Source organism: Melanostigma gelatinosum, assembly GCF_949748355.1.
Source record: "Melanostigma gelatinosum genome assembly, chromosome: 16".
NCBI classification, from domain to species: Eukaryota; Metazoa; Chordata; class Actinopteri; order Perciformes; family Zoarcidae; genus Melanostigma; species Melanostigma gelatinosum.
The window spans coordinates 11,836,068-11,861,661 of NC_136649.1; the positions used below are offsets into that span (position 1 = coordinate 11,836,068).

The following is a 25,594-nucleotide window of genomic DNA, read 5'->3' on the forward strand; positions in this document are numbered from 1 at the left end:
GTTTACTCGGTATGTTTGTCGCCCTTTTTATGGCACAGGTGATACCATTAACAATGTTTCTGCTCTATTCAAGTCTCCTAGTTAGCCATGGCAGTGTAACAGTGAGCCCGCACAATACCGGGACACTGAAACTGAAGCAGCTAAATTGATTTCAGCCATGAAATGTATGATTTACACTTGTGCTTTTCCTGCTGTGACATCTCAAAATGTCTTCTGTGGAAAAAAGGCCTTAGGATAAGGAGTCAAAGTCTTGGTGAAGCACACAGTGGTAGAAATAAACTGTCAGATTAAAGAGTTTGAGGGTTCTAACACTGCATTGCTTTCCTACAGTATGCCGCTTTAAAAAATAGAGCTATCACATTTGTATGCCCATATTATTCTGCCAAGAAAAGTAAGGAATGATAAAACAATTAAAATGCTCAGGAAGACAAAGCTATGACATATTAAAAGTCAAACCCCTGACTTGTGTGGGTGTTATGACTTTCAAAGTAAAAGCTGAGATACTGAGTCAGATATGTGATGCTCAAACAATTTACGTTAAAAGTCAAATTTCTGATCGTTTAATCCCGAACTTTTTGTTTCCCTTGGGAAAAATGTTTCCATAATATGGACATGAATAAGTGAAAGTTAGAATACTATTCTGTACATATAATATAAAATACTTAAATTCCAAATGAAATCAGTGTGAGTCACCCTCAAATACTTTTTGGCCCCTGGGGGAACTCTTTAATCTGGCAATGTTAGTGAGACCTAGTGAGTAACTGTTACTATACTAATATACCACATGAGGTGTGTGAGGTGGGTGCCATGCTTTTACCACGTGGTAAAAAAGGGAAATGTTTCTGCTTGGATTCGATAACCCAAATCAAGAATGCAAAGCAGAGAAAAAGCTTTCGGGAAGTAAAATCCTTTGTGGGCGACTTCAGAGCGCTGTTGATGCAGAAAGACGCGCCCCCTGTGCGTAAAAAGGCAGGACAGGCAGGACGCAGCTCTACGCAGCGCAACGCGTCCTCTGCTGCTCACCTGAAGCAGCGCAGCGTAGGCTACAGAGAAACAGACAGGCGGACAGGTACACAGGGAAGCGGAGCCGGAAGAACGAGCAGGTCGACTTGTCCAGATAGTTTCTTCCACAGTAACTCCAGAAGTTTCCTCGATTACAACTCTGCCCTTTGCTTTTTTTTTAAACGAGATTTATTTATGAGAGTGAAGCGGCGTTGGAGAAACCATGACAGAGCAAAGAAAGAAGTTGATTCTGATCGGGGTGGATATTCTTTGTGTCTTTGTTGGTGAGTGACTACCCTTGTTCTCCCCTCTTGACAATATGGCTGAACTTATGCTTACTTTCAGACTGTAGAGCTCATCTGGTCTGCGTTCATTTGTGTCTTTTTTTTGTTGTGGAGTTGAATCAACACTCCAAAATGATGTTAAAGGGGGGGGGGCAGCTTTTACTGAAAATAATGTGCACGGTGACTCATGGGAGTGCCCAACACACACACGCGCGCGCTCGTGCGAGATTTATAGAGCTATCACAGGTCACTTGTTGCTTCATGACTGTCTGGACGTGTATAAGATATTGATACCGAGTCCTGTCTCAAAAGGTAACTTGCACATAATTCTGATGCAAATGAGAAGGAGTGTTCACTGCAGTACAATTTCAACTTTGCAAGTCATCATTGGTCTCTATCTTGTTCAAACAAGACACACTGAGTCTTTCCCAACACTGAGTAAGAATGCTGCTGCTCTTTGGTTGTCACTTCACTGATTTCACTTCTAAAATCATTTGGGTTGAGACATATAGGACACATCCTACCTCACTATCTGGCTTTCAGAATGTTGATTTGCTGAGGCGATGATGGACTCCCAATCTGAATTAGTTGTTTTTTGACTGCAGGTCATAGGTTTGCTGTGTGGAAGTAAGCGCAAAGTGCAGTTTGTGCATCTCCAGCTGTAAGATCTGTAAATGCATGTTCATGCTTTTTCTGCACATTAGTTTCTTCCTGCCCTCTCTCTTTAAATATGGGTTTGAAGGAAAAGCAAAGATCATTCTCATGAATCTCTCTCTCTCTGTGACAGTTAAAATCCTGTTTTGGAAACTTGTGTGAGAGAAGAAGCAACCCTCTGGGGCTCTATGTGACTACTGTACTGTAGATGGAACGAAACAACTTGTTGCAACTCGCTTCTGGACTCCAGAGACGACACAAAGTCCATTAACAGATTTGACATCTTCCAGCTCTTTGTGTCACATCTCTGAGACCATGAGGCTGACAAAGGTTGTAGTTGAGATGATGAAGGGCTTCAAAGATGTTCATTTCCCCACTGAGTTTATTTTCTTGTAGATGTTTTTGGTTGAACTAACTCGCCTGCAGTGGAATCCCTGTAAGGGCAACAAGAAACATTGAAGATTACAACATTTGTAGATCCATCTGTTGTCTGACGGGGAGGAATGATAATGACCGTTCGGCTGTTCAACCCCCCTCAAAGTGTGTGTGTGTGTGTGTGTGTGTGTGTGTGTGTGTGTGTGTGTGTGTGTGTGTGTGTGTGTGTGTGTGTGTGTGTGTGTGTGTGTGTGTGTGTGTGTGTGTGTGTGTGTGTGTGTGTGTGTGTGTGTGTGTGTGTGTGTGTGTGTATGAAGGGAGAAAGAAAGAGTTGAGACTTTAGGGATGAGCTCAAAAAATAAATTGTCTGGCATAAAGGTGAGGTAAAGATGTTTTAGACATAATTAGCTGATTCAGTCACATTCTTTCCTAGTTGGTCAGGACAAAATACCTCAAATTAAGTGATCGTTCATCATGAAGGAGTACAGCTGTGAAATCGCATCAACTAAAGGTTTCTCAGTTGACAATTTATTTAGCTGAATTCAATTGAGAAACTTTTAAAACTGCCAGATGAATAGCAGTAATCATAAGCTCAAATATTGTAATGTTTTGAAATAGATTTGCCTCAATATGAATACATAAAACAATACAATGCAGGATCTCCATCTGTACTTAAGGAAACACTTTCAAGATTTTGATTTAATTGAAGCAATTTTTCAGGAAAAAAAATCATCTTTAATATCATAAAGTTCCTTGCCTTCCATTCGTAGATTGAATATTTTTAATCTTTCAGACTTCTTGGTCGGACAAAACATCTTTGATAACATCACCTGGCGCTCTAGGAAACTGATGGTGATTGTCTTTTTTTTTCTGCTGATTTACAATCGAGAAAAGAATCTGCAGATGAATCAATAACAAAAACAGTCATCAGTTGCAGCCCGAGACCAAACAAGTAGAATGAGTCAAAGTTCGTGTTTTTTTTTAGCCACAATGCACAAATACTGTATGACTGCAATAAACATCAAGACAAAGTCAGAAAATAGTGAAAGTCACAATTTCACAGACCAATAAGACACTATAGCAACACGTTGGCCATCATTTTTATATTCCTTCTTTTAATCATTGCGTCTTCTACTCCCTTGTTGCTTTTGTTTTCTTTCAACTGAAGAGCATGGAGCGTAAACTGGCATCAGGTGTGATCTCCCATTTTGTGTGTGTTTGAGTGAGTGAGTGAGTGAGTGAGATATGGCAAGAATGTGCTGAGTGTCCAGATAGTAACTGACACTGTGATTCTGTTCAGTATTTTATTTCTCCCTCTTCCCCTTTGCAGTCCAACCTCCATCCTGCCCTTATTTGTTATCACTGCACACCCACCCCCCCCCACACACACACACACACACACACACTACTGCACGTAGGCGCTCACACAGGCAGATGCCACCCAGCAGAACGTCTGTCTGTTGTTGCACTGTCGGTTATCAGATTCATGATACAGTTACATTTCACAGTCAAATTGAGCTCAGAATAAAGACTGGAAACATGGTTCATGTCTGAAGGTACATAATTATGACTATTAGCACCTCGTAAAGCTCACTGCTGAACATGTTATATTTCAGTTGATTTTATCGAAAACCAAAGTGCGAAAACTAAATATTGCCAATGTATCGGGTTATTAGCTGGACTATTTCTCATAATTTAATAAATAATTCATATTTATGACTCTGGGTATTGGTCTGCACAATAGCCTAATGATGATGCCAATAATTCTTACACGAAGTGACAGATTCAGACGATTTTTTTTATTCCTAATCCTTTCACTTTATTTTTAACACTCCATATCATTTATTCACTACGACATTGTGTCCCAGGTTTGATGTCTGGAGACAAACTGCTGTTGTCTGTGGTCAGGAATATGGGAGGTGCAGGTCAGCAACCTCCTTAAACTTAAAAGCAAATACCAGTCATTCTGAAAATTCACATGTTGGTCAGATGAACTCAGACAGGTCAGTAACTATTTGTGAGCTTGAATGCCTCACTCCCACATATGCAAGAGTTAACTGTAATATTATGAATCAGTTAGAAAATATGCAATGCAACACACTGCTTATTTACTGTCCCCACTTTAAAGATACAGCATGTGTTTTCGAATTCAGCATTAGCAGTTATATATGTTCTTTTGTGTATTTCTGGCTGAAACAGGATGTTGGTTCAGGACAAAGTGAGTAAAGACAGTTAAGTGTCTGTTAATGTGAACCAGTGCAAATAAAAGGGGCAAAAAATAGCTTCAAAGAGAGTTGAGTTAATTTTCCAGTTGTGTGTCATGGGTACCTTGGAAGGTGGTGAATGATTAGTAGATTGTGTTGCACATCTTCTAAATGATATGCACTTTATAAAGGGGCTGCATTCATTCATCTGGTGACTATTTTCTTATTTCATGGAATCATTGTTTGGTGGAATGGCCATTGCATGTTCCCAGAGACCAGGGTGACGTCTCAAAATGTCTTGTTTTGTCCAAAGCTTTAAAGAATGACAAATAATAAATCGGTTGTCACAAAAGCAGATTCATTTTCTTTAATCAGTAAATTGATTCATCAACGAATCGTTTCAGCTCTAGATGTAAAATGACTCGGCCAATGGTCAGCGATGACGATTAATGATTTTCTTTTGTTACGGTGAGGATCAGCAGTGAGGGAAGCGAAAGTGTTTCTTTACCTGTATGAATCCAGCCACACTCGTACAAGTCACGACAAGCTTTAGGATTTAACTGAAGCGTCTGCAGAGTTTTGTGACAATGCTTGTGTGTTGACGACAGCAGTTGTTGTTTGTCCCTGCTGAGTGTTATTTATGTGCCATTTTAACATTTTGCTCACATGCTTGAGATGCCTCCCCCCCCAACTGTTTAACACGTGTGCACACATACATACATACATCATACGTCTCTTCAGGAGAGATATGAGCTTCTGAAGGATGAAGAGTTACAGACTGCTTCAACATATCACAAACTGTAAGTTCTTCAGTGAGAGCGCACCTCAGCCGAGGACAACCACACTATCCTGTTTAATGTACGTTAATAGAAGGAAGTGTTTGGAACTGTACAACCTGCTTTAACCACAAAGTGAAACACAATCGGGACTCGTGTGCCAGATTCTTTCTCTTTCAAGCAAGAAACAGGACACTATATGTCAGCTAAGTTCTTTACAGTAGTGTCAATTGCCAGCTTAAAAGAGTCTGTGTTGGCAGACAGAAAAAACAGGAAGTGGAGGAGTATTTCTACTCCTTTTCAAAGGTGGACGAAACTCTGGTCTGAAGGGCTTAAAGTAGTGTTGCTCAACCTTTTCATTCAAACAATTTCATTAAAAGCTGCAATATACCAAGATAAAGCATTTCCCCATCCAGGACTTTCCCAGGCAGAATCCATGGCCTAACAGGAAATGATGCGCTTTCTTTTCAACAACACTTTTTTCCGGGTTTAGTAGAGGATTAGCACCCACAAAACGTGAAGAACGATGATAGCCATTATGGAGAGAACAGACACTGGGAATCTCAGTGCAGAGATCTCACACCAATGAGCACCACAGATGAAGCCAAAATAAACAAAAGAAGAAGTTAAATATTGGTTTTCTGAGCACCTCGGTGTGATGTGGTACACTAGTTTCGAATCCCCCGTTTGCTGCAGAGGCACAAATCTAACAGTCGTCTGTTGAGATTTAACCTCAAACAAATGGACACCTACGACACGGTTACCTGTTTCCTATCAATGTCTCAGTTATTTAGATGAGGACTCATCTTGAGGGCTAAATAACAGGAACACTTTCCACTTCCTGCCGGGTCAGAGGTCAAGGGTATGTTGCACTTGTCTCTGATCCCAAATTCCATCATGTTTATTTTCTCAAAGTGGAATCGGGGGTAAGCTCTTGCCAGAGGAGATTGTGAAAGCGTAAGACAATACTTTCCCTTCTTCCTTTTTTATCTCGTCTGTGGTTGTTTTGTTACCGAGGACAAAAAGTCAGCGGAAACTTTGTGTGTGTGTGTGTGTGTGTGTGTGTGTACACACTCATTGAACTCATTTCTACATTGTTTGAGGCTGTAAAAGAGGAAAAGAAACTCAACAAGTGAAATGTCATGGTAGGATGATACAAACTGTTACAGTCCACCTAGGAAGGATGTAGGTAATGAGAAAGGAGTTAAGAAAAGGCAAGTTGAGAATATTCTCAGACTCTGAAACATTTAGTCACCGTGGCTTTTACTTTTTAAAAATGTTATCTTTAAAGTAGACTCTCCGACTTGCAAAGCAGCAAATAAATGACTTTGGACACGGTCAGTAGCCGTTTCCTCCTGCCTGCAATCTTTATGCTAAGCTAGGCTAACCACGTCCTGACTCCGGCTCTCTACTTAACAATTACAAGAGCGACAGAAATCTTCTCGTCTAACTTTTGCTACGAAAGGGAACAAATGTATTTATCAAACTGTTACTTAAGTACTTTCAGATACTTGAGATATCGCCGAGATAAACTTAGAACACTGACAGAAAAATCACTGGAATTCAGTTTATTACAGACAAATGAAGTCCTTTTCTTTTGGAAGGAAAGGAATTCTGCAGTTTTTTTTTTGTTAGTAAATTGGGGGAATGACCCTCTGTCCCCCTCAGCTCCACCCAGCCCCTGGGAGAGGAGACCGCCCTGCCAGAAAAAAATGGCCTATCAAAACATACAGGCCTTCTGGAATAATAGCAGATAAAAGCAGTCGGCCCCACTCGGATAATAGGAACGCTCCATGGGCTCGGCGCCCAGAGGCTGTTGGAGCATGTTTGATACGAAGAGAAATTGACTTTCTCACTGATTCTGTTGTTCAATAAGCTTAGCAGTGGTTGTGTGTGTGTGTGTGTGTCTCTGTTTTGAAGGCCATTGCCCAACTGTGTCCACTCACGTCCCCACCCTGGCAGTGTGTAGCCGCCACAGGCTCTTATCTAAATGTTATGCTTGCACCCTGCAGAATAAACAATGGTTGGACCTCACTTCAAAAGGAAGCTGAGAGCACGCATGACCTGCTGGAATAATGAACTCTTGAGATGTGAAGAGCAAAAAGAGGGGCTTCCTTTCATGAAAATAAATTCTCTTCAATGAGGTTAACGGCTTGTCATCAAAGATCATTGATGGCACTTGCTTAGAAAATGGAATAAATATTAAATGAGGCATAGTGGCCCGTCTCTGTGTTCCTCAGGCAGTGTGTAGTGAATTAAACTCGTGGGTGGAGCAGACTGATTGGTGCTTGAAGAGTAAGTCAATCGAAAAAAATGAAGCGTCATATTTGCGTATTTGTCTGCACAAAATAACACAGACGACTGTAAAATCAACTTCACCGTTTACATTCACTCTTACAGCGTCGTTTCCAGTTTCAACGTCTTCCTTTGTTTATTCACACTTATCGTGTTGTGCATTCATATTCCTCCGAGTAGTAGGAAGCAAAGGAGAGTAAACACTGGCTCTAAATATTCACACTTGACAGACTCTGGACCAGTAGACATCCACATTTGTACACATGACATCTCGTTAAAATGAGCGTCCCAAAATGACGCAAGATGATTTAAGGTGAGACGTTGACCATGAATGGCAAATGTTTGGACGTTGACCATAAATGGGCATTGAGTCTCTTTAGTTGTTGCACATTTTCACAAATTGTGGTTAACTACAGACACGACCCAACGTAACCTTTCTGGAACATGTTTTCCTGTGTTTACAAGTCCTCATGTCTTCCATTGAGTCCTGCCTGTCACACACTCCGAAGGGAAGGAAGCAATATGTTAGTCTCGAGCCACTCTTATGGCATTGCCCAGTAAATATACAGTCCAGCTCCCGCTTGCAAAAACAAACATTCCTCACTCCTCATCCGCTTTAGGAGTTCAGTGATGAGCTCTTGAAAACAGGAAAAGTATTTAAGAGTTGCCTGGAAGGTCCCTGACATCAGTCCTGGAGATTGGACTGTTGCCCCGGCTCAGATTTAAGAGAGTGTTTTCTGCTGCTGCTGTGCAACTCTGACCTTTGAGTCTTTTGTTCACACAAAAACTATTCGTCATTATAAACTTGCATGCCTTTAAAAAAAAAAAACCTCTGTAGGTTATAGACCCGTTTTTTGTACGAGAGTGTGGTTTCACATTTTTTTTGTATGCGTGTGAATGTGTGTCCTAGTTCAATCCTCAGCTCCCATGCCCTTCGTTGTGTAAACGGTGCCCTGATGTCAAAGGTCATGGCTGTCCTGTCCCGTGTGTTTCCATAGAGAAACTCCATCGAGCGAGCGCGGCCCATGGAGGTGAAGTTGTTGCCGCGGAGCTCTACCGATGACAAATTAATTCACTTGGCAGAGTCGGGCCTTGTGCCCAAAGCTGAAAGATTAGTCTGTCGGTGTGTTCTTAGCTGTTTCCTGAGCTGCATCTCATTGTGTTGCGGTTCACTTGTCGACACACGATTTAATACAGCGTGATTTAATACAGCGTGAAACAGCATCACTGTTTCAGTGCCTGCGTTTACTTAAAGCAGTTACAGTATCTCCACTCTTGAGAATTTTACTTTAAATCAGAGTAGTGAACACCTATTTAAGGGGAATTCTTTTTTATTGTATGCCTTTTGCGACCCAACCCTTGAGTGGTGTCTGCAGAATTACCCCCTAGAGAAAATTTTTGAATTTCATAATCTAAACTGACCATTTTAAAGCATTTTGAAAAGAATATCCCAAATCAGGGGTTCTCAAAGTTTTGACGACTGAGTGCCAGTTTAGGGAGCGAGCATATAATTGAGGGCGGCACAGGGAAAGTGCACGCTGCGAATGATGGACTGCACAAAATGTCTCTAAGTGCCGGTATTGGTCTGCAGACCCCACTTTGAGAAACTATTTAATAAACTATGCCTTTTTTTCTCATATTAATGACAAATAACTCCTTTGGAAGGTTGGCTCCACCTCGTGGCACCGTTAACCCTATGAGACCCGACATATACTGTTGTATGACTTTTTTTTACTTTAACTTTTTATGACTTTTTTTACATACTGTACTATGACTTTTTTTTGAAAGGCTATACTATGATATCTTTATGACTTTTTTGCCATGTTACACTGCCTTTTTTCTGGCAGTTTTTCGACACTACACTGTTTTTTTTTATGACTTTCTCGACAGACTATAGCATTACTTTTTTCTTGCGTTTTTTACATACTCAGCTATGGCTTTCTTCCGGCTATTTTCGACTTACTGTACCATGACTTTTAAATTTATTTTTGAGGAACTATTATGTTTTTTTTAACATGCCATTCATATATATTACTTTTTTCAGTTTTTTCATAACATCATATACGATGGCTTTTTTACAACACATTTTTTTCAACATGCTATACTATGAATCTTTATGACTTTTACAACATACTACAATATGACTTTCAAGAAATGTATCATGACATTTTATGCCTTACTATATTAAGGCTTGTTTGTAACATTTTTATGACAAACATTATGACTTTCATATAATCCTTTGTGTCTCTTCTTCTAGCGGCTCTGCCCTCAGCCATCCTGACACTGATGTTCAGCCCGTACCAAAGAGGAATCTACTGCGACGATAAGAGTATTAGCTATCCCTACAGGAGAGACACCATCTCCCATGGAGCAATGGCTGCCGTCACCATCACCTGCTCCATCCTCATTGTTAGTCCCTACATCATGTTCTTCTGAGAAATGTTGTGACACAGTAATACAAATAAAACAGACCAAAAAAAAGATTCCTTTCCCAAAGATTTTATTTCCCAATTTACCTGAAAATCCTTCATTAAGTCTCTTCAATCTGCTCCACAGATCACCACGGGAGAAGCCTACCTTGTTCACACAAAGCGTCTGCACTCCAACTCCCAGTTCAACCAGTACTCGTCAGCTCTTTACAAGGTGGTTGGCACCTTCCTGTTTGGAGCAGCTGTCAGCCAATCACTGACCGACCTGGCCAAGTTCACGATAGGTCGTCCTCGTCCAAACTTCTTGTCCGTGTGCGCTCCGGTCAGCTGTAACGGATACATTCTGCAGATCAACTGTACCGGCTCCCAGCGCAATGTAACTGAATCCAGGTGAATCCCGCTGCCTTCACCAAACTTCACTTCATAACAAAGATTTATAAAGACTGACATATTTTGGGATTCAAGTTGCTGATAGCTCATATAAGAGCTGATATTGTTTAGCATTAAACATGTCTAGCTTTGTCAGTATGGCTTAATTTTAACCATTATTAACAAAATCCTAATGGAAGCCAGGACAAGAATCATTTTAATGGTAATGCACAAGTGAAATCCCATCAAAATGTCCTATTGGGATTATTTAAGAATTGGTGTGTTTGTTCTATTATAAATGTGTAATTACATTTCTTTATCACTTCATTATCGTGTTTAGTGAAAGAAAGCTTGATCATTTTGTACATGAATTGTGTTTAATTTCTGTTTTGCTGCTCAGGTTGTCCTTCTACTCCGGCCACTCGTCCTTCGGGATGTACTGCATGCTCTTTTTGTCGGTGAGTGTGTCTTCTCCGTTGTTTGCTTGAGACTTTCTGTAGCTTTGAAATGTCTTTTTACCAAAGACACCCGCAAGTGACTCAAAACAGGAGGCGGTGGTCAACACAGGCGCGATGGAAACATCATTGTTTCATGATTACACATTTGTACAATAGCCGGAAGAAGATGGATTCAACTATTTTATTACTGTTAGTGTTGAGGAATGTGAGTTTCATACACGGCGCTGTTCTGTGGCAGAGCTCTGACCTTTCTGTGGCGTAAGCGGGCTGGGTCCGCCAAAAGAGAAATCAAATGGGAACAAATATTTTCTATTCAGATAAGATTGTATATTGTCATTATTTCTAGTTTGAAATTGTGTCCTTTCTGTGGGAAATCACAGAGTTTATGCAGGAATCTTGAAGTTAAATTTAGATAAATAAATATTTTTCATTTCATTATATAGAAGAAGATACAACTAGTGGGAACCTTGTTTATTTTTTGTACAATTAAATGTGATTTTGAGTAGCGGTTCATTGTAAATTCATGTACAAGTTGATTTAAAAATAAGAATGTGTGTGTTTGTGTGTCAAGCTCTACATCCAGGCCCGAATGCAGGGGAAGTGGACGCGACTGGTTCGACCGACCATCCAGTTCTTCCTGGTGGCGTTTTCATTTTATGTCGGATACACGCGTGTGTCTGACTACAAACACCACTGGAGTGACGTACTGGTGGGGCTGCTGCAGGGAGCGCTCATCGCTGTACTCACTGTGAGTGCAACAATGTGTTTCTGTGTCTTTTGTACACAAAGATTGTAGGATTACAGGTGTTTTTAAAGCCCCTATGTGCAGGATGTTTATGATTATAGGCGCACATGATCAGAAAACACCCAAAAAGTGTATCTCAAGACTTTTGTCAACTCCAAAACGTTCTAGTCTACCAGCAGTACGTTGCCACAAACAGAAACTGGTAATTGTGAATTCCATAAATTTAACAAATGGACAACTTGCAGTGTAGAAATGTATGGTAAATATATCGAATAACTTCCAGACACCAACTCTAACAAAAACAACTGGCATGCAATAGATTATGGGATACTGAGGGCTACACACACTGCCTGTGATAGTTACTCTTCCTCTGTTCTCTAAGGTCCGATACGTGTCCGACTTCTTCAAGCAGCGCCCCCCACTCTGCACACACACGGCCGAAGCAGAGATCGAAAACCTTGAACGCAAACCGAGCCCGCAGCCTCCCGACTCGCAGCACAGAAACCACTACAACTACTCTGGACCTGTATGAGCTCTTTGCAGCAGCAGCTTCTGCCAACCTGGGCCTACACACACTCTAACAGCAGCTCCGTCACCAAAGGACCTGAGACTTATACAGAAAAACAACACAATGCAGTAACCACTAACTAGAAATCCAGACTAGACCTGCTCCACTCAGCAAACTGCTTCCAAACTATTTTACAGCTTTGAAAACTCAGATTCCCCAAACCTGTTGAAACAGAAGCTCCACCTTTTGTGTGTGTGTGTGTGTGTGTGTGCTGCGAAAACAAGTGTGGTTGTTTTTGTGTACATGTGAAACGAGTTGTTCAGTTCGAAAGTGTGCAATATTCGATTTTTTTTTGTCGCTTTTTTTCTTCTTCATTTTGTGCTGCTTTTATGAGACAAATGTTTCAAATTTGTGGCGGAGAATTGAAGTTAAAGTGAAAAGCAAAGACTGCCAAAGAGATCTGTAAATTTCAAAAACACCAAAGAGTGACAACCTTGGTGGCTGAATGTTTTCCACTTTGTTGCTTACTGCAGTCAAATAAGACTTGTTTTACCTACACTGGAGCTGGATTATATCTGCCTGTTCCGTCATTTGTTTATCGTTCCTCGACAGATGTCTATATTTAAGTGTCTTTAGACCATATGCATGTGTAATGATGGACTGCTTTAACAATAGACATGATTTTGTATAGTGCAAACATTTATTTTGTTTTATAACTTCTGTATCTAATAAAAAAGTGTCGCTTTTTAAGAATGCATTACCACTACTTTGCTGTGATGTTACAGTGCAACCTTTTGAGCTGGCAACATGGTTCTTTCTTCTATCTATATCTATATACTCTATCTAGACAGATATATCGATATATCTATATATATAGATATCGATATATCTATATCTATATATATAGATATAAACTTCAAAGTGAAACAGATGGCCATTTTTTATTTATTTTTTCTTAATTCAAGTGCTTGTAAAACCACAATTTCTCTTTAAGTCTGACAAACTGGATCTTCCTTCCCTTTTTATAAAAACATGTTTCACTTATTGTGAAACTGCCCATAATGTACTCCTCTTTCCTTCAGCCTGTCGGCTGTTTTGTGTCGTTTTTCTCCATAAATATTAGCCAGCATGATGTGTACGAGTGCTTACTTCAACACCAGGGACAAACAAATGCAAAGGGAGTCTCTTTTGTGATGCAAGGAAATACTTTCTCATTGAGCTTTTCTCTGCTGTGTTGCTTTACACACTGACGCAGGGTTCATGTCTAGACTTGCTACTGACGGCTGTGTGATTCCTCAGTGCCAAAGGAATGGGGCTGTTGGGCCACGTCAGAGGAGTTTGTTTATTTGTTTTTTAAAGCAAGTTATCACACTTGCTAGATCAGAGTGCTGTGAATGTCTTCTCTCGTCTTGAATGAAATTCATTGGCACAGTTATAAACTGACTGAATTTCAGCATTTACACTCAGTCATTTAGCAGACGCTTTTATCCAAAGCGACTTACAATTCACAGTCTATCACATTTCTACACCGTGGGCACAACTACGGGAGAAATTTTTGGGGTTAAGTGTCTTGCTCAAGGACACATCGACATGCGGCTAGCAGAGCCGGCACCGGGGATTGAACCGCCGACCCTCTGATTGAAAGACGGCCCTGCTAGCCACTTAGCCACAGTCGCCCACAATACATTACATCATTTTGGATTTATTTAAGTAAAAAAAATGGCGCAATCCTTTAATTTTTGATGGAACGCACAGAAAGCAAATCTTTGTGTCAGCCTAAGTGTGAAAGGTGTGAACGCAAAACAAAATCCAGGTAAAGAGTGACTTAAAAAGGTGCAGGGGTGAGCTTGATTTGGCGTCACCCAGCGGTGAGGTTGCAACTTCTCCCGCATGCAAAACTTGTAGGAGAACCACGCCAGCCAACGCTGAAACGCGATTGGCCTCATCTAGAGCCAGTCGTAAGTGTAGCTTAGGTCCTTTGGAGAACAGCAAAGTTAATGTGTAGTGGGAGGGGAGCAGTAATGAAAACAACTAATTTAAACGTGATTATACACGAAAGAAAACTATTATATTCCATTTCTGCTAATAGATCTCCCTAAATGTTACACAGTTCCTGTTAAATATTTGTCCACCAGACAGAAAGAACAAACAAGTCCGTCAACTGGAATATGTTCAGCTTACCCCATACCTTGTCTGCTTGTTTTATTAACAAGTAAATATTGGCCGATATTTTATCCGATTTTTGTAACTGAAATATTGGCATTGGCCTCACGGATCCAATATTGATGGGGCAGTTGTGATTTAACCAGTTCTTTCTGTTCTGGGGATACTCCAGGGTAACAAGGGCGTTAAAGAGAGGATACATTTTCATAATGTAATGCTTTGAGCATGAAAAAACTGAGAAAATATTGTAATTCTGTTCTTTCGTAAAGTCTTTCAACCTGCATTGCTCCACGAGGTTCCCGCTGAGCAGGTAAGTGTACAGTTTTTAGAGCTTTATTTTTTTTTGTCGTTACTGGAAGCAACGTGGATGAGAGCTACAAGAGTCAACCGGAACACTAAAGTTACAGATCATGAACCAAAACAACGAGCTGAAAGACTCAAACTGTGAAGAACTAAGAAATTCAGTGACGTAATAAATCTATGACAACACTTTTGACATTACAGAGTCATTATTATAAAAATAACTATCAGAGCAGCCAAAGATTTAAGGCCCTCGTTAAATCTGGCATTGTGGTTCGATGACTTATTCAGTGAGGTTACTAATTGGGGGAAAATTTCGCAACGCGTAGTTTTTTTATTTTTACATGTTCCTGTAATGAGATGCATCCTTCAAAACGACAACTTGTGCACGAATCAACCAAAGCTCATACCACAAAATATTAACTCAAGCTGCAGAAGAGTTGAAAATCAAACTAACATTTGTTGTCATCAGGCTCACAAAAGCTACATTTCATGAATCTCAAAATCACTTCATGTACTCACGCCCCCCCCACAGACCAACCAAAGACAAATGAGCACTCTCAATCACATCTTTTATTTGTAAGGCACCAGAGAAGCTTCCTTACTGCTAAAAGGTTGATTCATTCTCATTAGAGTACACAGTTGCTTGTTTACATCTTTGTATTTTTTTTTTTTTGCCCCAGGTATCTTAAAATGAGACTGTGTTCATAAACACATTGAACTGGTTTTTGTTTGCACAAAAGAAAAAGATAAAACATTTACAAACCTAGAAAACAATGTTAAGTGTTACTGCCTACTGAGAGAATGGGAGAAAAAACAGGAAAAACGACATGGTATACAACATTGTGCCTCTCTTTAACTGTAGGCTTGTAATGCACACATACAACACCAAAGTCTTCCATGATACACACACGTTAAAAAGCAGCTTTGAAATATACAAAAATGCTTTAAAAATATGTATATTGATATATTCATATGTATACAAATTGGCCCTTCACAGCAAAAACAAACACACATACCATTCATATGTCTGAGTTTTGCCAAAGGAGGTTTTTCTACAAAGACTGATGTCAGCATATAGAGCGCAAATGACTAACCGATCTGTTCTCGCACTCTATATGTTAAGGTCAACTCTCCAGGGAGGGAAAATCACCTACACTAGCACAGACAGGAAGAAGAAAAACTAAGAGCACTGAGCCACAACTGAAGTGCCTTTCAAATTAAAAGTTTAAGCTCAGATCTCGGAGGGTGCTCAGATGCTGAAGGTGGGTTGTCAAAGCTCTGGAAAGCACTCACATTAGAGGGGAATACCAGCGCACATCTGCAGTGTACAGATGCTTGTCCCACAGTCAGGAAATGAAGACTCGAAGAGGACCGTGAACACAGCGCTGCTGCCCTCTGCTGCCGAAAATATGAACAGTCATTCCTCAACTCCAGCTGTGTCCCAATTCCATCAGACATACTAACTGCAAACACACTGTATGCATTTAGTATAAGCATTCAATACACCACAAGTTCTGTAATCAAAATGTTTTCCCATAATAGTTGTTCCACTACCATCAATTACACTTTGATTTGCATTCTCAAAAATCAACTGTGCAATCCAGTACACACACACTACTATTTAGTATGCCAGAAAAAGATGCGTTCAAAATGCACTCAGTACAGAAAACATTTGCCCTTAAAAAGTAGATACTGTTGCATTCAATTAAGGCATACTACGTCCTCATAACATTGCATCTTGAACTTTAAACCCCTATTCTCTTACTGCGCAAAGGATTGTGGGTCAGATAAGCCAGAACAACATGGTGGCTTGCATACTACAAAATGTGCACGAGAGCATCCTGCTATTTTTTGGCGTACTGCATTTGACATACTATTTATCGGGCCGTACTAAATCCATTTCTGGTATACTAAATAGTATGGTGGTACGAGTATTGGAATGCACAGTATGTCTCAATACATAGTGTGTCAGGAACACCAGGGTGTCTTACTGCAACCGGTCGCATTTTGCCGAATGCAAGCCAGCATGCTTCTCTGGCTGTTCTGACCCACAATCCTCTGCTGCAGTGGCTATATGAGCAAGAGTGTCAAAGTTTAAGGTGCAAAGTTATGACGAAGTAGTATGTCACAATTGAATGCACACTGCATGCAACATTACGTACTGTTAACGGCAACCCTTTAAAGCAGAGAGGCGGACATTTATCCACATGACAATGTGACAGAAAAAGAGCAACAGGAGAGAAGTTCCTGCCATTTCTGTCACCTCCACACACATCTGGGCCAATTGCTGCATTGGGTGGGTGTAAATGGCGGATTGTCAGTTTTCCAACAGTTATAGAAATCGACAGACTGACTAATTAAATTTCGGGGGGGGGGGGGGGGGGGGGAGAGAGTTAAAGCACAGAGAAGCACTTCTGATGAAGTATCCCGATGCTTTCAGTGGATTTCAAATCCAAACTACTTACAGATATTAGTATTTTTTTTGGTTTGTTCACACTAGCATCGTTTCTGACCGCTAAATCTACACAAACAAGTCAAAAGTTATTGACATTCGACTCTCATTACCGGCTATGTTGAAGTCCAAAAAGGCAGAATTCTGTATAATCAGTTAGGGCTGAGCAATATGACGCTAAGTAGACAGTATATACACACTATATAGATGAGCATGTAGTTTGGAATTGGAAAAAATGTAAAAACATCTCAATTCTTTTGCAAAAGGACACAATAATTTATTCACCAGGACAAATTCTGACTGTGGGAATCTGGTTTTCTGAGGGAACGCTTGGTTGATGTTGCTAACAGAGCTTTAGCAACTCACTCCGGACACATTCTTCAAAAAAAACAATGCGAAAATCAAAACAAAAAAAAGGAAAAGAAGGGAGGGGATCTTCCCTTGACAATAACACACAAGTTAAACAAGACAGGAAAAGACAGGTGCTTGATACAGTCCCAGTATGAACTGAAGTGCTCTTCTACCTTACAGAAATACAGTACTCGTACGTCTTTTACGACCATCTGGTTCTGAAGTTTAGATCCTGTTCAAGTTTGTCTTGGTCAGTTAAAGGGTGGACCAGTACGAGGAAGGGGTGGCTTGAGGAAAATACAAAAGGTGCTTTCAGAAAAAAATAAAGTTAAATTAAACAAGTGTTTTCTTCTTTCTAACAACATTCACTCAAGCACACATGTTAAATGTCTAATTAGCCTATCTCTAACTTCACGAAAACACCATGTCAAAATAAAGTCAATTTATTTCAGAGCTTAAATTCTTGTCATTTAAAGATGAGTCATGGTCCATGCCACGTAGTGCGTGCAGCAGCAGCTAGGCCTATGAAACCTCAAAGGTTAACTAACATTTGTACAACCTATATGTTTTCAATTGAATTAAATCCAATTTATTGGGGATTGAGGTACACAGATAAGGTTAATGCATCCAGTGGTTGGTCGTATGAAAATGCAAAAAATGGTGAAACGTCATGTGATTTATGTTTGAATGCACCCGACAAGCGAAACGTCTCTTTAAAAACATCCCATTTAACATCAGACTAAGATTCAATTTGGGCCCCAAGTACATAAATGAATGGGATCCAACTACAAACAGCTCCAGTCAACATTTTTCATTTTGTGAAAAGAAAAGAAAAAAAGAAAAGATGGCACTGTTGTACGCTATGACCGGAGGAACCGAGATGTTTGAGGAAAAACTCTGGACTGAAGAGGACATGAACATTAAAAAAAAAAAAGAAAAAAAAAAAGAATAATAATTCAGAAATATAACCCAGTGAGAGGCAGATCTGTGTAAGGGACACTGCTGTTAGCTTTCATCCTCAGCGCTTTCATCCTCAGCGCTCACTCCAAATGGGAAAACATTTATCTCAGTTAAGCCTAACAACAGTGGCTTACACTACAAAAAAAAACAAAAAAACGCATCTATTTTAAGTCTAGAAGCCTGAACCGAGTCAATTACCACTAATTGATAAGAACATTTAACTCTCACTCTCAGCCATTCAGCAGTTTCATTCTCTGCACATCCACAAATCTGTCCTCTCTGCATGTCATCATCCCTGCAGTTACTCTTCTACATCAACACTCAGCAGACAGGCAGCCAGACTTACATCAATCTCCATTTACAGTTTTACCTTTTTTTTGTTTTTTGTTATAGACACTTCCCCTCCCCCACAACTACCCCCTCCAAACCTCCTTGCCGTGTCTGCACTAGTCTGACTTGTCCCCATCCTCTCCTCGGGGTGCTCTCTCTGCGGCTTCCCGGGCCTTGTCCTCCTTCACCGCCTGGGCCTGGCCGTGGGAGTAGTTGGCCAGGATGGAGGAGAGGGAGAGCAGGCCGGAGCTGGAGGAGACGGCGGGCAGGGAGGGCGGGGTGAGGCCCAGGGGCAGCGAGTTCACGGGCAGGGCCAGGCCCTGGAGCTGGGACAGGTGCTGCACCTGGAGCTGTTGCTGGAAACACACACATGGCACAGAAAGGTAGTTAGTGCTTCTTCTTTGGCAGAGAATGAAGTCGCTCTCCCTCTGCGTGTGTCGTTATCCGAGCTTTTCCTCGCTTTGTTTACAAAGCCGGGTCAGCGACGCGTGCATGCGAGTGCCTGCGAGCGTGCCCGCTGGCTAACTCAGGGCAGCTGCTCTCAAACGGTGGATTCAGCTAACAATGCCGTCCCGACCGACAGCGTTGTTGTAGAAGCGTGGCACATACCATCAGTTTAACGCTGTTAGCTCTGTCACCATTGTTTGCACTGTTCAAAACACTCCCAATCTTTTATCTTGCACCTTCAACATTATTTGTATCATTCTGTGTGCCTATTGGCTAAAAACATATGTGGAAAATTGATTTGGTTTTATTTCATGTTTGGGATGAGACACAACTCACCAATCATCTTTACCCACATGGAGGAAAAAAACAAACAACTCACCCGTATGATGGAGTTCATCTCAGGGGGCGTGACTTGCTTGGCTCTCTCTATGGCGCCCATGACTTGCTGTTGATGCTAAAAACAAGACAAGACTAGACTTGGTCATGCACTTGACATCTAAGTGCATTAACATGACCTGAACTCTTCAGCAAGAGAGAGGACAAGTGACAAGATTGGACATATTTTTTTAGAAAACCGAGTCACCGCTGATTTGCTAGTTTATATAGGATTAAAAAATACAACCAGAACGTAAAGTAAACAAGATGGTTTGATTGTACAGTTAGCCCCTTAAGCTGTGTGTGCTTACCTCTTGTGACAGGTAAGGCAGCACCTGAGCACAGATGCCATTCAGTCTCTTCACTATCTCAGCCTGGAAAGAAAACAGAACAATCAGAACCGCAAACTACCAGATCTCGACTACCGACGGGATTCACAACAGGAAACGGTGATTACCTGTTTGTGCATTTCAATGTTCAGCCCGTAGGACATTTCATAGTACTAGAAAAACAAAGGAGAAAAAGTTAAACATCGTAAACTGAAGCTTTATACTACTCAGTACATTTGTCATACACAGACTTATATGTAGGTATATTATATGTGTGGAGTATGTACTGAGAAATGTAGATGCCGTTGTCATGTGATCTGTAATTGGGCATCATAAAAAGCGTTGAAAGCAGAATCCGTTACTGATCATGAGATGAGTGAACCCGAGGAAGCCACTCAGTGAAACGCAATCTGTGACTAAGTACGACAAAAGGAACATTCTCGGTGTGCTTGTATACTGACACTGCAACACTAAGTGACTTTGGTTGGTATATTACAGGAGATGAAGATTAACAGCCACATGTCAGTGAGTTAATGGAACACTTACCATGATATAGTGACGCTGCATCTCTGACTTTTCAGAGGCCAGTTTATCACACTCCAACTTCAAACTGGAAAAAAAACAATATTAATATTAAACACTAAAGATCAGTTTATACTAAGCTACGGTGCTCGCTTGCTGGCTGTAGGTTCATGTTTAGAACATAGACGTATGGGCTCATTTCCCACAATGTCTAACAATTCGTTTCGATTAGATTACGCGATGCTGAGCCTCCGTGTACCAGTAAATACAATTTGATTCGAATAAATTCTATTTGCTGAATTACAAAAAGCATTTAGGGGTGGGATGCAAGATAATGGGTTTCTTTAAAAGCAGATACCCATAACCAACATGTCCCTATTCTTAAAGCAACCGAGGCAGAAGGAAAATTAACCGAGAGGTATTTCTCACAAGTCAGTTGCCCCAACAATAAAATATGGGAAGATGTTTCAGACTGAAATGATATCAAAACGGAAAATGTGGCACCTTTTACGTGGATGTCCAGTCAGTGTTGATGGTATATGTAGTTCATTGAAGCAAAAGATATCCTCCGTGTGTGTGCTATATTGACCAAGAAACGGGAGTGTACATTTTACAGTGTTTTGGCTGACTGGTATTCGGCTGGAGAGAGGCCCCTCCAGAGTCTGAGCTGCTGAGCGCAAACACTGACTTTTCTTAAATTGCCCTCCGATGCAACCACGAACGGAATCATTCTGCTGTATTGAATGCCAGCAACAACCCCTAAAGAGGAAGCTGTGCATTTGTAACGATGCATGAAAGTTGTCCTGATTGGGACAGAGGTGTGCTGGAGACCCCAGGGATAAACTTGAAAAGACAACCCAGACCAGCAGGTGTGATTTTTGTCATTTGCTAATTTATTGGTCTGCCTTCAAAGAATGATTGAGAGCCACCAAAAAAAGCTGCTACAGTGGGGCAGCTGCTCGGTGGGCAGCCGGCACAGCAGAGAGACACAGTGGGGGAAACCGGTGTGTCGAGTCAGCAAGACGGGTTTGGAGAGTTTTAATTTATGTCTGAATGAAGTGTGTTTTACGGTAAGTCAACGTGCCAATTAGGCCGGTTTTAGTTTAGTGTAAGAGAGAAACTTGAATTCAGAAGGTGTACGGTCGTATTTTTCTATTTAGGTTTAACAATATTCACTTCATTGATATTTGGAGTGTATTTATAAGAAGAAAAAAAAAAGCTTGTTTAATGGAGAAAACTCGAAAGCAATGCATCCTGGTACATGTAGGCACAGCTCCGCTAGCAGGAGAACTCAGTTTCCTTGTGCTATTGACAATAAAGCATGCACGGAGGAATTTATTTCTTCAGTGGACTACATTTACCAGCAGCACTGATGGACATCCACATAAAAAAGGTGGCAAATGTTCCCTTTAACGGTGTGTATGGATGTGTTAACCGCATACCTGTGGTACTGTGCTTGGAGGAACTGGAACTCATCCTTGATGCGGTCACAGGAGTCGGAAGTAGTGAACTTGAGAGGTTGACTGGACTGAGAGGATGCCTGGACAGCAGAGTAACATACTCAGTTTAATTCACAAAGATCCCTGCATCCAGGTCCAGACAGTCAGTCTGAAACCATACTTTGGATGCCTAACAATTCCCAACCAGTCCAGCAATAAAGGAATATTAAAAAAAAGTAATTTTCAGTGGTTGTGTTTGTTGGGAGACAGCAGTTTGACCTCTGAGAGGATAGCTAAAATGAAGGCCAGCCTAAACGGGGCTTCGTGTCTGAACGTACTGTATAAAATGAGATAAGGAAGGAGACAGTTTAATTTGCTGACAAATTGATATGAAACATCAGTCTCTCGAAAAACCACTGGTCCGACCTTTTTGGGACCAAAGAGTGTGTTGATTGAGGGAAATGTGTTTAAAGAAGGCGAGATTAAAGCAAGCCGGTGCTGACCATATGTGAGATTTATTTAGCCGCATAGGAAGTCTGGTTCATGTATAGACTACACTTAAACCATTAATCCAAAGCTGTAATCCAGGGTTTATCCAGTTCACTAAACCGCATTACTCTCTCAATAAGTGGCACAAGGGCAAGAGGTTTCCAGTGGGATTATGGGGCTGAACAGAGAGTCACCCAGTTACACACAGGTCAAAACCCTGCGTCCAAAACACTCAGTGTACTAGTGTACTGTATTTAAGTCTACAAATATAGTGCAGAAACTATTGCTTTCTTTATATTTTAGATACTAAACAGTTAATTGAGTAATGAAACAAAGTAAAGGTCGATAACAAAACATTACCACAGAGCTAGAGGTGAAACGATCAACAGAAAATATTTATTTTACATGAAATGAATTGAATAATTTATTCAATTCAAAAAAATTAGAACGTTCAATATTCACTTTTTTCCTGCTTCTCAAATAATCACAAATTAATGTTTGTTATTTATAATTTCAAAGGTGTTTTGAAATGTTACATTATTTGTAGATGTGTTGGTTTTATTTCCACTATTTTCCCAAATTTCTTAGACTAAGAAAAATCTATTTGTCATAAAAGTAACTGAGGATTATTTTCATTAACAACAAATGTGTCTGTCACAGCTCTCCAGAAATAGATGGCTGGAGAGGAACAACTGCATTACAGTGGTTCAGCTTCCTACCTATAAAGAAACTGGCCCATATTGCTTGCCATAGTTTGACATCATTGTAAACTGGATATGTTGTGATTTGTCCTGCTGGTCATACAAAAGAAGGCATTTTAAGAAAACTGAAAAGGCGTTTTTCACTATTTTCTAATACTTGTTAATGTGTGTTTGTTTCAGCCCCAATCGTTTCACTTCTGTACATGTTTAATACTGATTAGCATGCTAACTGCTATAACTTGATTCACAATAGTTTAGCGTTTCCAGTGGTGCTTTAGTTGAGGCTTTTTCAGAAGTCTAATTATGTGTGAACCTTTTTCCTGACTTGGCATTAGTTGATTCCTTCTTGTTTTTAGTTTAGTCATTAAAAGTTTCTTTATCGAATGTATATTGAATAAATTAAAAGAGCAGTTATTGTCTAATATGTCTTTAAATTCACCCGTTACAAGGCTGTTTAGCTCTTTTAGCCTTCTAACTTTAGCTCTTTTTACAGCTGTCAAATGAAAATGGAAACTTGCAACCGTTGTGACACTAAATCATTTAAGAGATAAAACCTTTTCTTTAAAAAGCAACAGTTGTATATAAGTTAACTACATCTGCCTTCCCCTTGTATCTAAGCTACTCTGTCTATTGACAGTAGACACACTAAATCAAGCTAGCATCACCACGCACACTATCATGCTAACTTGCTCTCACAGACTGAGGCTAACACATGAACTTAAACTAGCTGTTTTGACGAACGGCTACGCTAACGGCAGACTGTGTTCGCATCCAAATACAGAAAATAAAGCTGGTATTTAAGTGACATACATTTTAACTCTCAAGCTGCTTTCTACCCTCGAACCATAAAGGTGAATACGTCGTGAGGATATATAGAGATGCATTGTGAGCTGACAGCTACCTGCAGCTAGTATCAGCTGTCGGCTGCTAGCTAGCAGTTAGCTCGGCTCGCTTTAGTTAGTTGCTTTAGTTTCCTACTGAGAGAAGTTCCACTAGCCAACTTACCGAGTGCCTTGATTGAGGAAACATCATGTCAGCAGTGTGTTTCGCTGTGTTCCTCTTTTGGTTTAATCGAATTACCGGGCTAGCTGGCTAAGCTAACAGGTCCCCAGATATGATTAAATGATTGGAGACGCTCTTCGCACTTTGTACTCTGTCATCGTTTAAAATAACGTTAGCTAACGCGAAAGCAGCAGGAGCCGAAGATCGTATTCTGGTCTTCGCGGTGAGGAGAACCACCGCCTCCGAGGCTGAGTCGGCTAACAAAAAAATAAAAAGCTCTTCAAACGAACATCAGGGTTCTTTTTTTCTTTCTTTTTGGAATAACGTTAACGTTACACCTCCCCGGGGAAACCCTGGATGTTGACACATGAGCCGCTGACTTTCCTCTGCTTTGAAGAGAAGAGCGGCACCAACCGGAAAACAAACCTAGCAGCGGATCCGCGGGCGCCCCTACTGGCAGACAGTGGAACTGACCCGCTCATCTCAATAGGAGCAGTTTCTGCATCCACTGAGCATACATAGATGTCGGTCATTTAATCAATTGCACATTCATTTGGGGGTGGAAGGAGTTCTAATATTTTTACTCAGCAATAGTGATCTGTAAAAATACTTACAAGTGGAAGTCCTACATCCAAGAACAGCTAAATGTACTTAAGGTATTAAAGTAAAAGTATTTGTTGGGGAGAATGGTCCCTCTTTCAGAGATATATATAGAGATAGATAGATATAGATATCTCACACTCACGCAATCATAAATCATATTGAAATATTACTGTTGCTTTGACGCTCGCATTTAATGTTACAGTTGGTGGAGGTGGAACTAATTTTAACTACTTTTTATACTGTTGGAAAGTTTTATCTAGCACTTTTTGTTGTAAAATCTTAATATGCAAGGTAACTATCGACTCCAACTGTCAACTTCAAATGTAGTGAAGTAAAAAGTACATTACCATTTGAAATGTAGTGAGGTAAAGTTTAAGTTGCATAACATTTAAATATTAAAGTAAATTTACCTGAAAAATGTACTGTAGTAACTTTCCGCCACTGGAGAATACTGCCTAAATATGTGGCCATGTAATGCACTGGAGCCCTTTTTAATTTAATGTTATACTATGCTCACATGAATCACAGGAATCTTTTCCTATTACACAGGAATGTAATATTGTGTTTAATCCAGTTATCACGATACCTGACACAGAAAACTCTGAGTACTATTTTTGTATAAGAATACTGGGTGAGACTCTGGTCTCTGTGCCCTGTGTATAGTCTGAAGGCTACTGAATGGGAACGTGGAAGGTACAGGGTAAAAATGCAATGCATAGAAGGGAGTTTAATAGTTCAATTGGGCATCGGCATGCATGTTTGCCTTTATCATACAACCACTAAGAGACATTTTCAAATTCTAAACAGGGTTTTTCAGAAAAAACAAATCTCTTCAAATCCCCAAATTAATTTCAGTGCCCGAAAAACATTTTATTTAAATAATCCCAAACTGTTTCATAGAATTTCCCAAATCCTGAACATGTTCCCATAGGTCCACCCAGCTGACAACCAGGACATGAAGGCGTGCCTAATATTGCAGACCAGCATCTTCTGTTCCTGCAGTTTCCATTAGGTATCATAATTCAATCA

At 40.4% G+C, this 25,594-nt stretch overlaps 2 protein-coding genes across 2 annotated transcripts; one reads left to right on the top strand and one right to left on the bottom strand.

The window, feature by feature from the left end:
* Nucleotides 1–1,068: 1,068 nt before the first annotated feature.
* Nucleotides 1,069–13,171, top strand: LOC306790101 (phospholipid phosphatase 2-like). Its single transcript, XM_079286212.1, has 6 exons — nt 1,069–1,286; nt 9,848–9,999; nt 10,147–10,409; nt 10,789–10,846; nt 11,418–11,594; nt 11,974–13,171. Exons 1-6 carry the CDS (start codon nt 1,226–1,228, stop codon nt 12,121–12,123), a joined length of 861 nt encoding a protein of 286 aa, XP_079142338.1. The 5' UTR covers nt 1,069–1,225; the 3' UTR covers nt 12,124–13,171.
* A 1,946-nt stretch (nt 13,172–15,117) lies between these two features.
* On the bottom strand, nt 15,118–24,302 carry LOC306790096 (TLE family member 5-like). The gene is made up of 7 exons (XM_079286205.1): nt 23,966–24,302; nt 21,774–21,871; nt 20,356–20,419; nt 19,938–19,982; nt 19,792–19,854; nt 19,485–19,559; nt 15,118–19,014 (listed from the first exon to the last, which is right to left on the bottom strand). Exons 1-7 carry the CDS (start codon nt 23,990–23,992, stop codon nt 18,775–18,777), a joined length of 612 nt encoding a protein of 203 aa, XP_079142331.1. The 5' UTR covers nt 23,993–24,302; the 3' UTR covers nt 15,118–18,774.
* Between the last annotated feature and the right edge of the window lie 1,292 nt (nt 24,303–25,594).

Bases quoted from the DNA above. Each gene is read 5' to 3' on its own strand.
- LOC306790101 (XM_079286212.1), top strand. From the start codon at position 1,226: ATGACAGAGCAAAGAAAGAAGTTGATTCTGATCGGGGTGGATATTCTT. The intron at 10,000-10,146 runs GTTAGTCCCTAC...TCTGCTCCACAG, and splicing joins TCACCTGCTCCATCCTCATT to ATCACCACGGGAGAAGCCTA. The intron at 10,410-10,788 runs GTGAATCCCGCT...TTTGCTGCTCAG, and splicing joins CGCAATGTAACTGAATCCAG to GTTGTCCTTCTACTCCGGCC.
- LOC306790096 (XM_079286205.1), bottom strand. From the start codon at position 23,992: ATGATGTTTCCTCAATCAAGGCACTCG. The intron at 20,420-21,773 runs GTATGCGGTTAA...TTTTTTTTCCAG, and splicing joins CTCCAAGCACAGTACCACAG to TTTGAAGTTGGAGTGTGATA. The intron at 19,560-19,791 runs GTAAGCACACAC...TCTTGTTTTTAG, and splicing joins TGCCTTACCTGTCACAAGAG to CATCAACAGCAAGTCATGGG.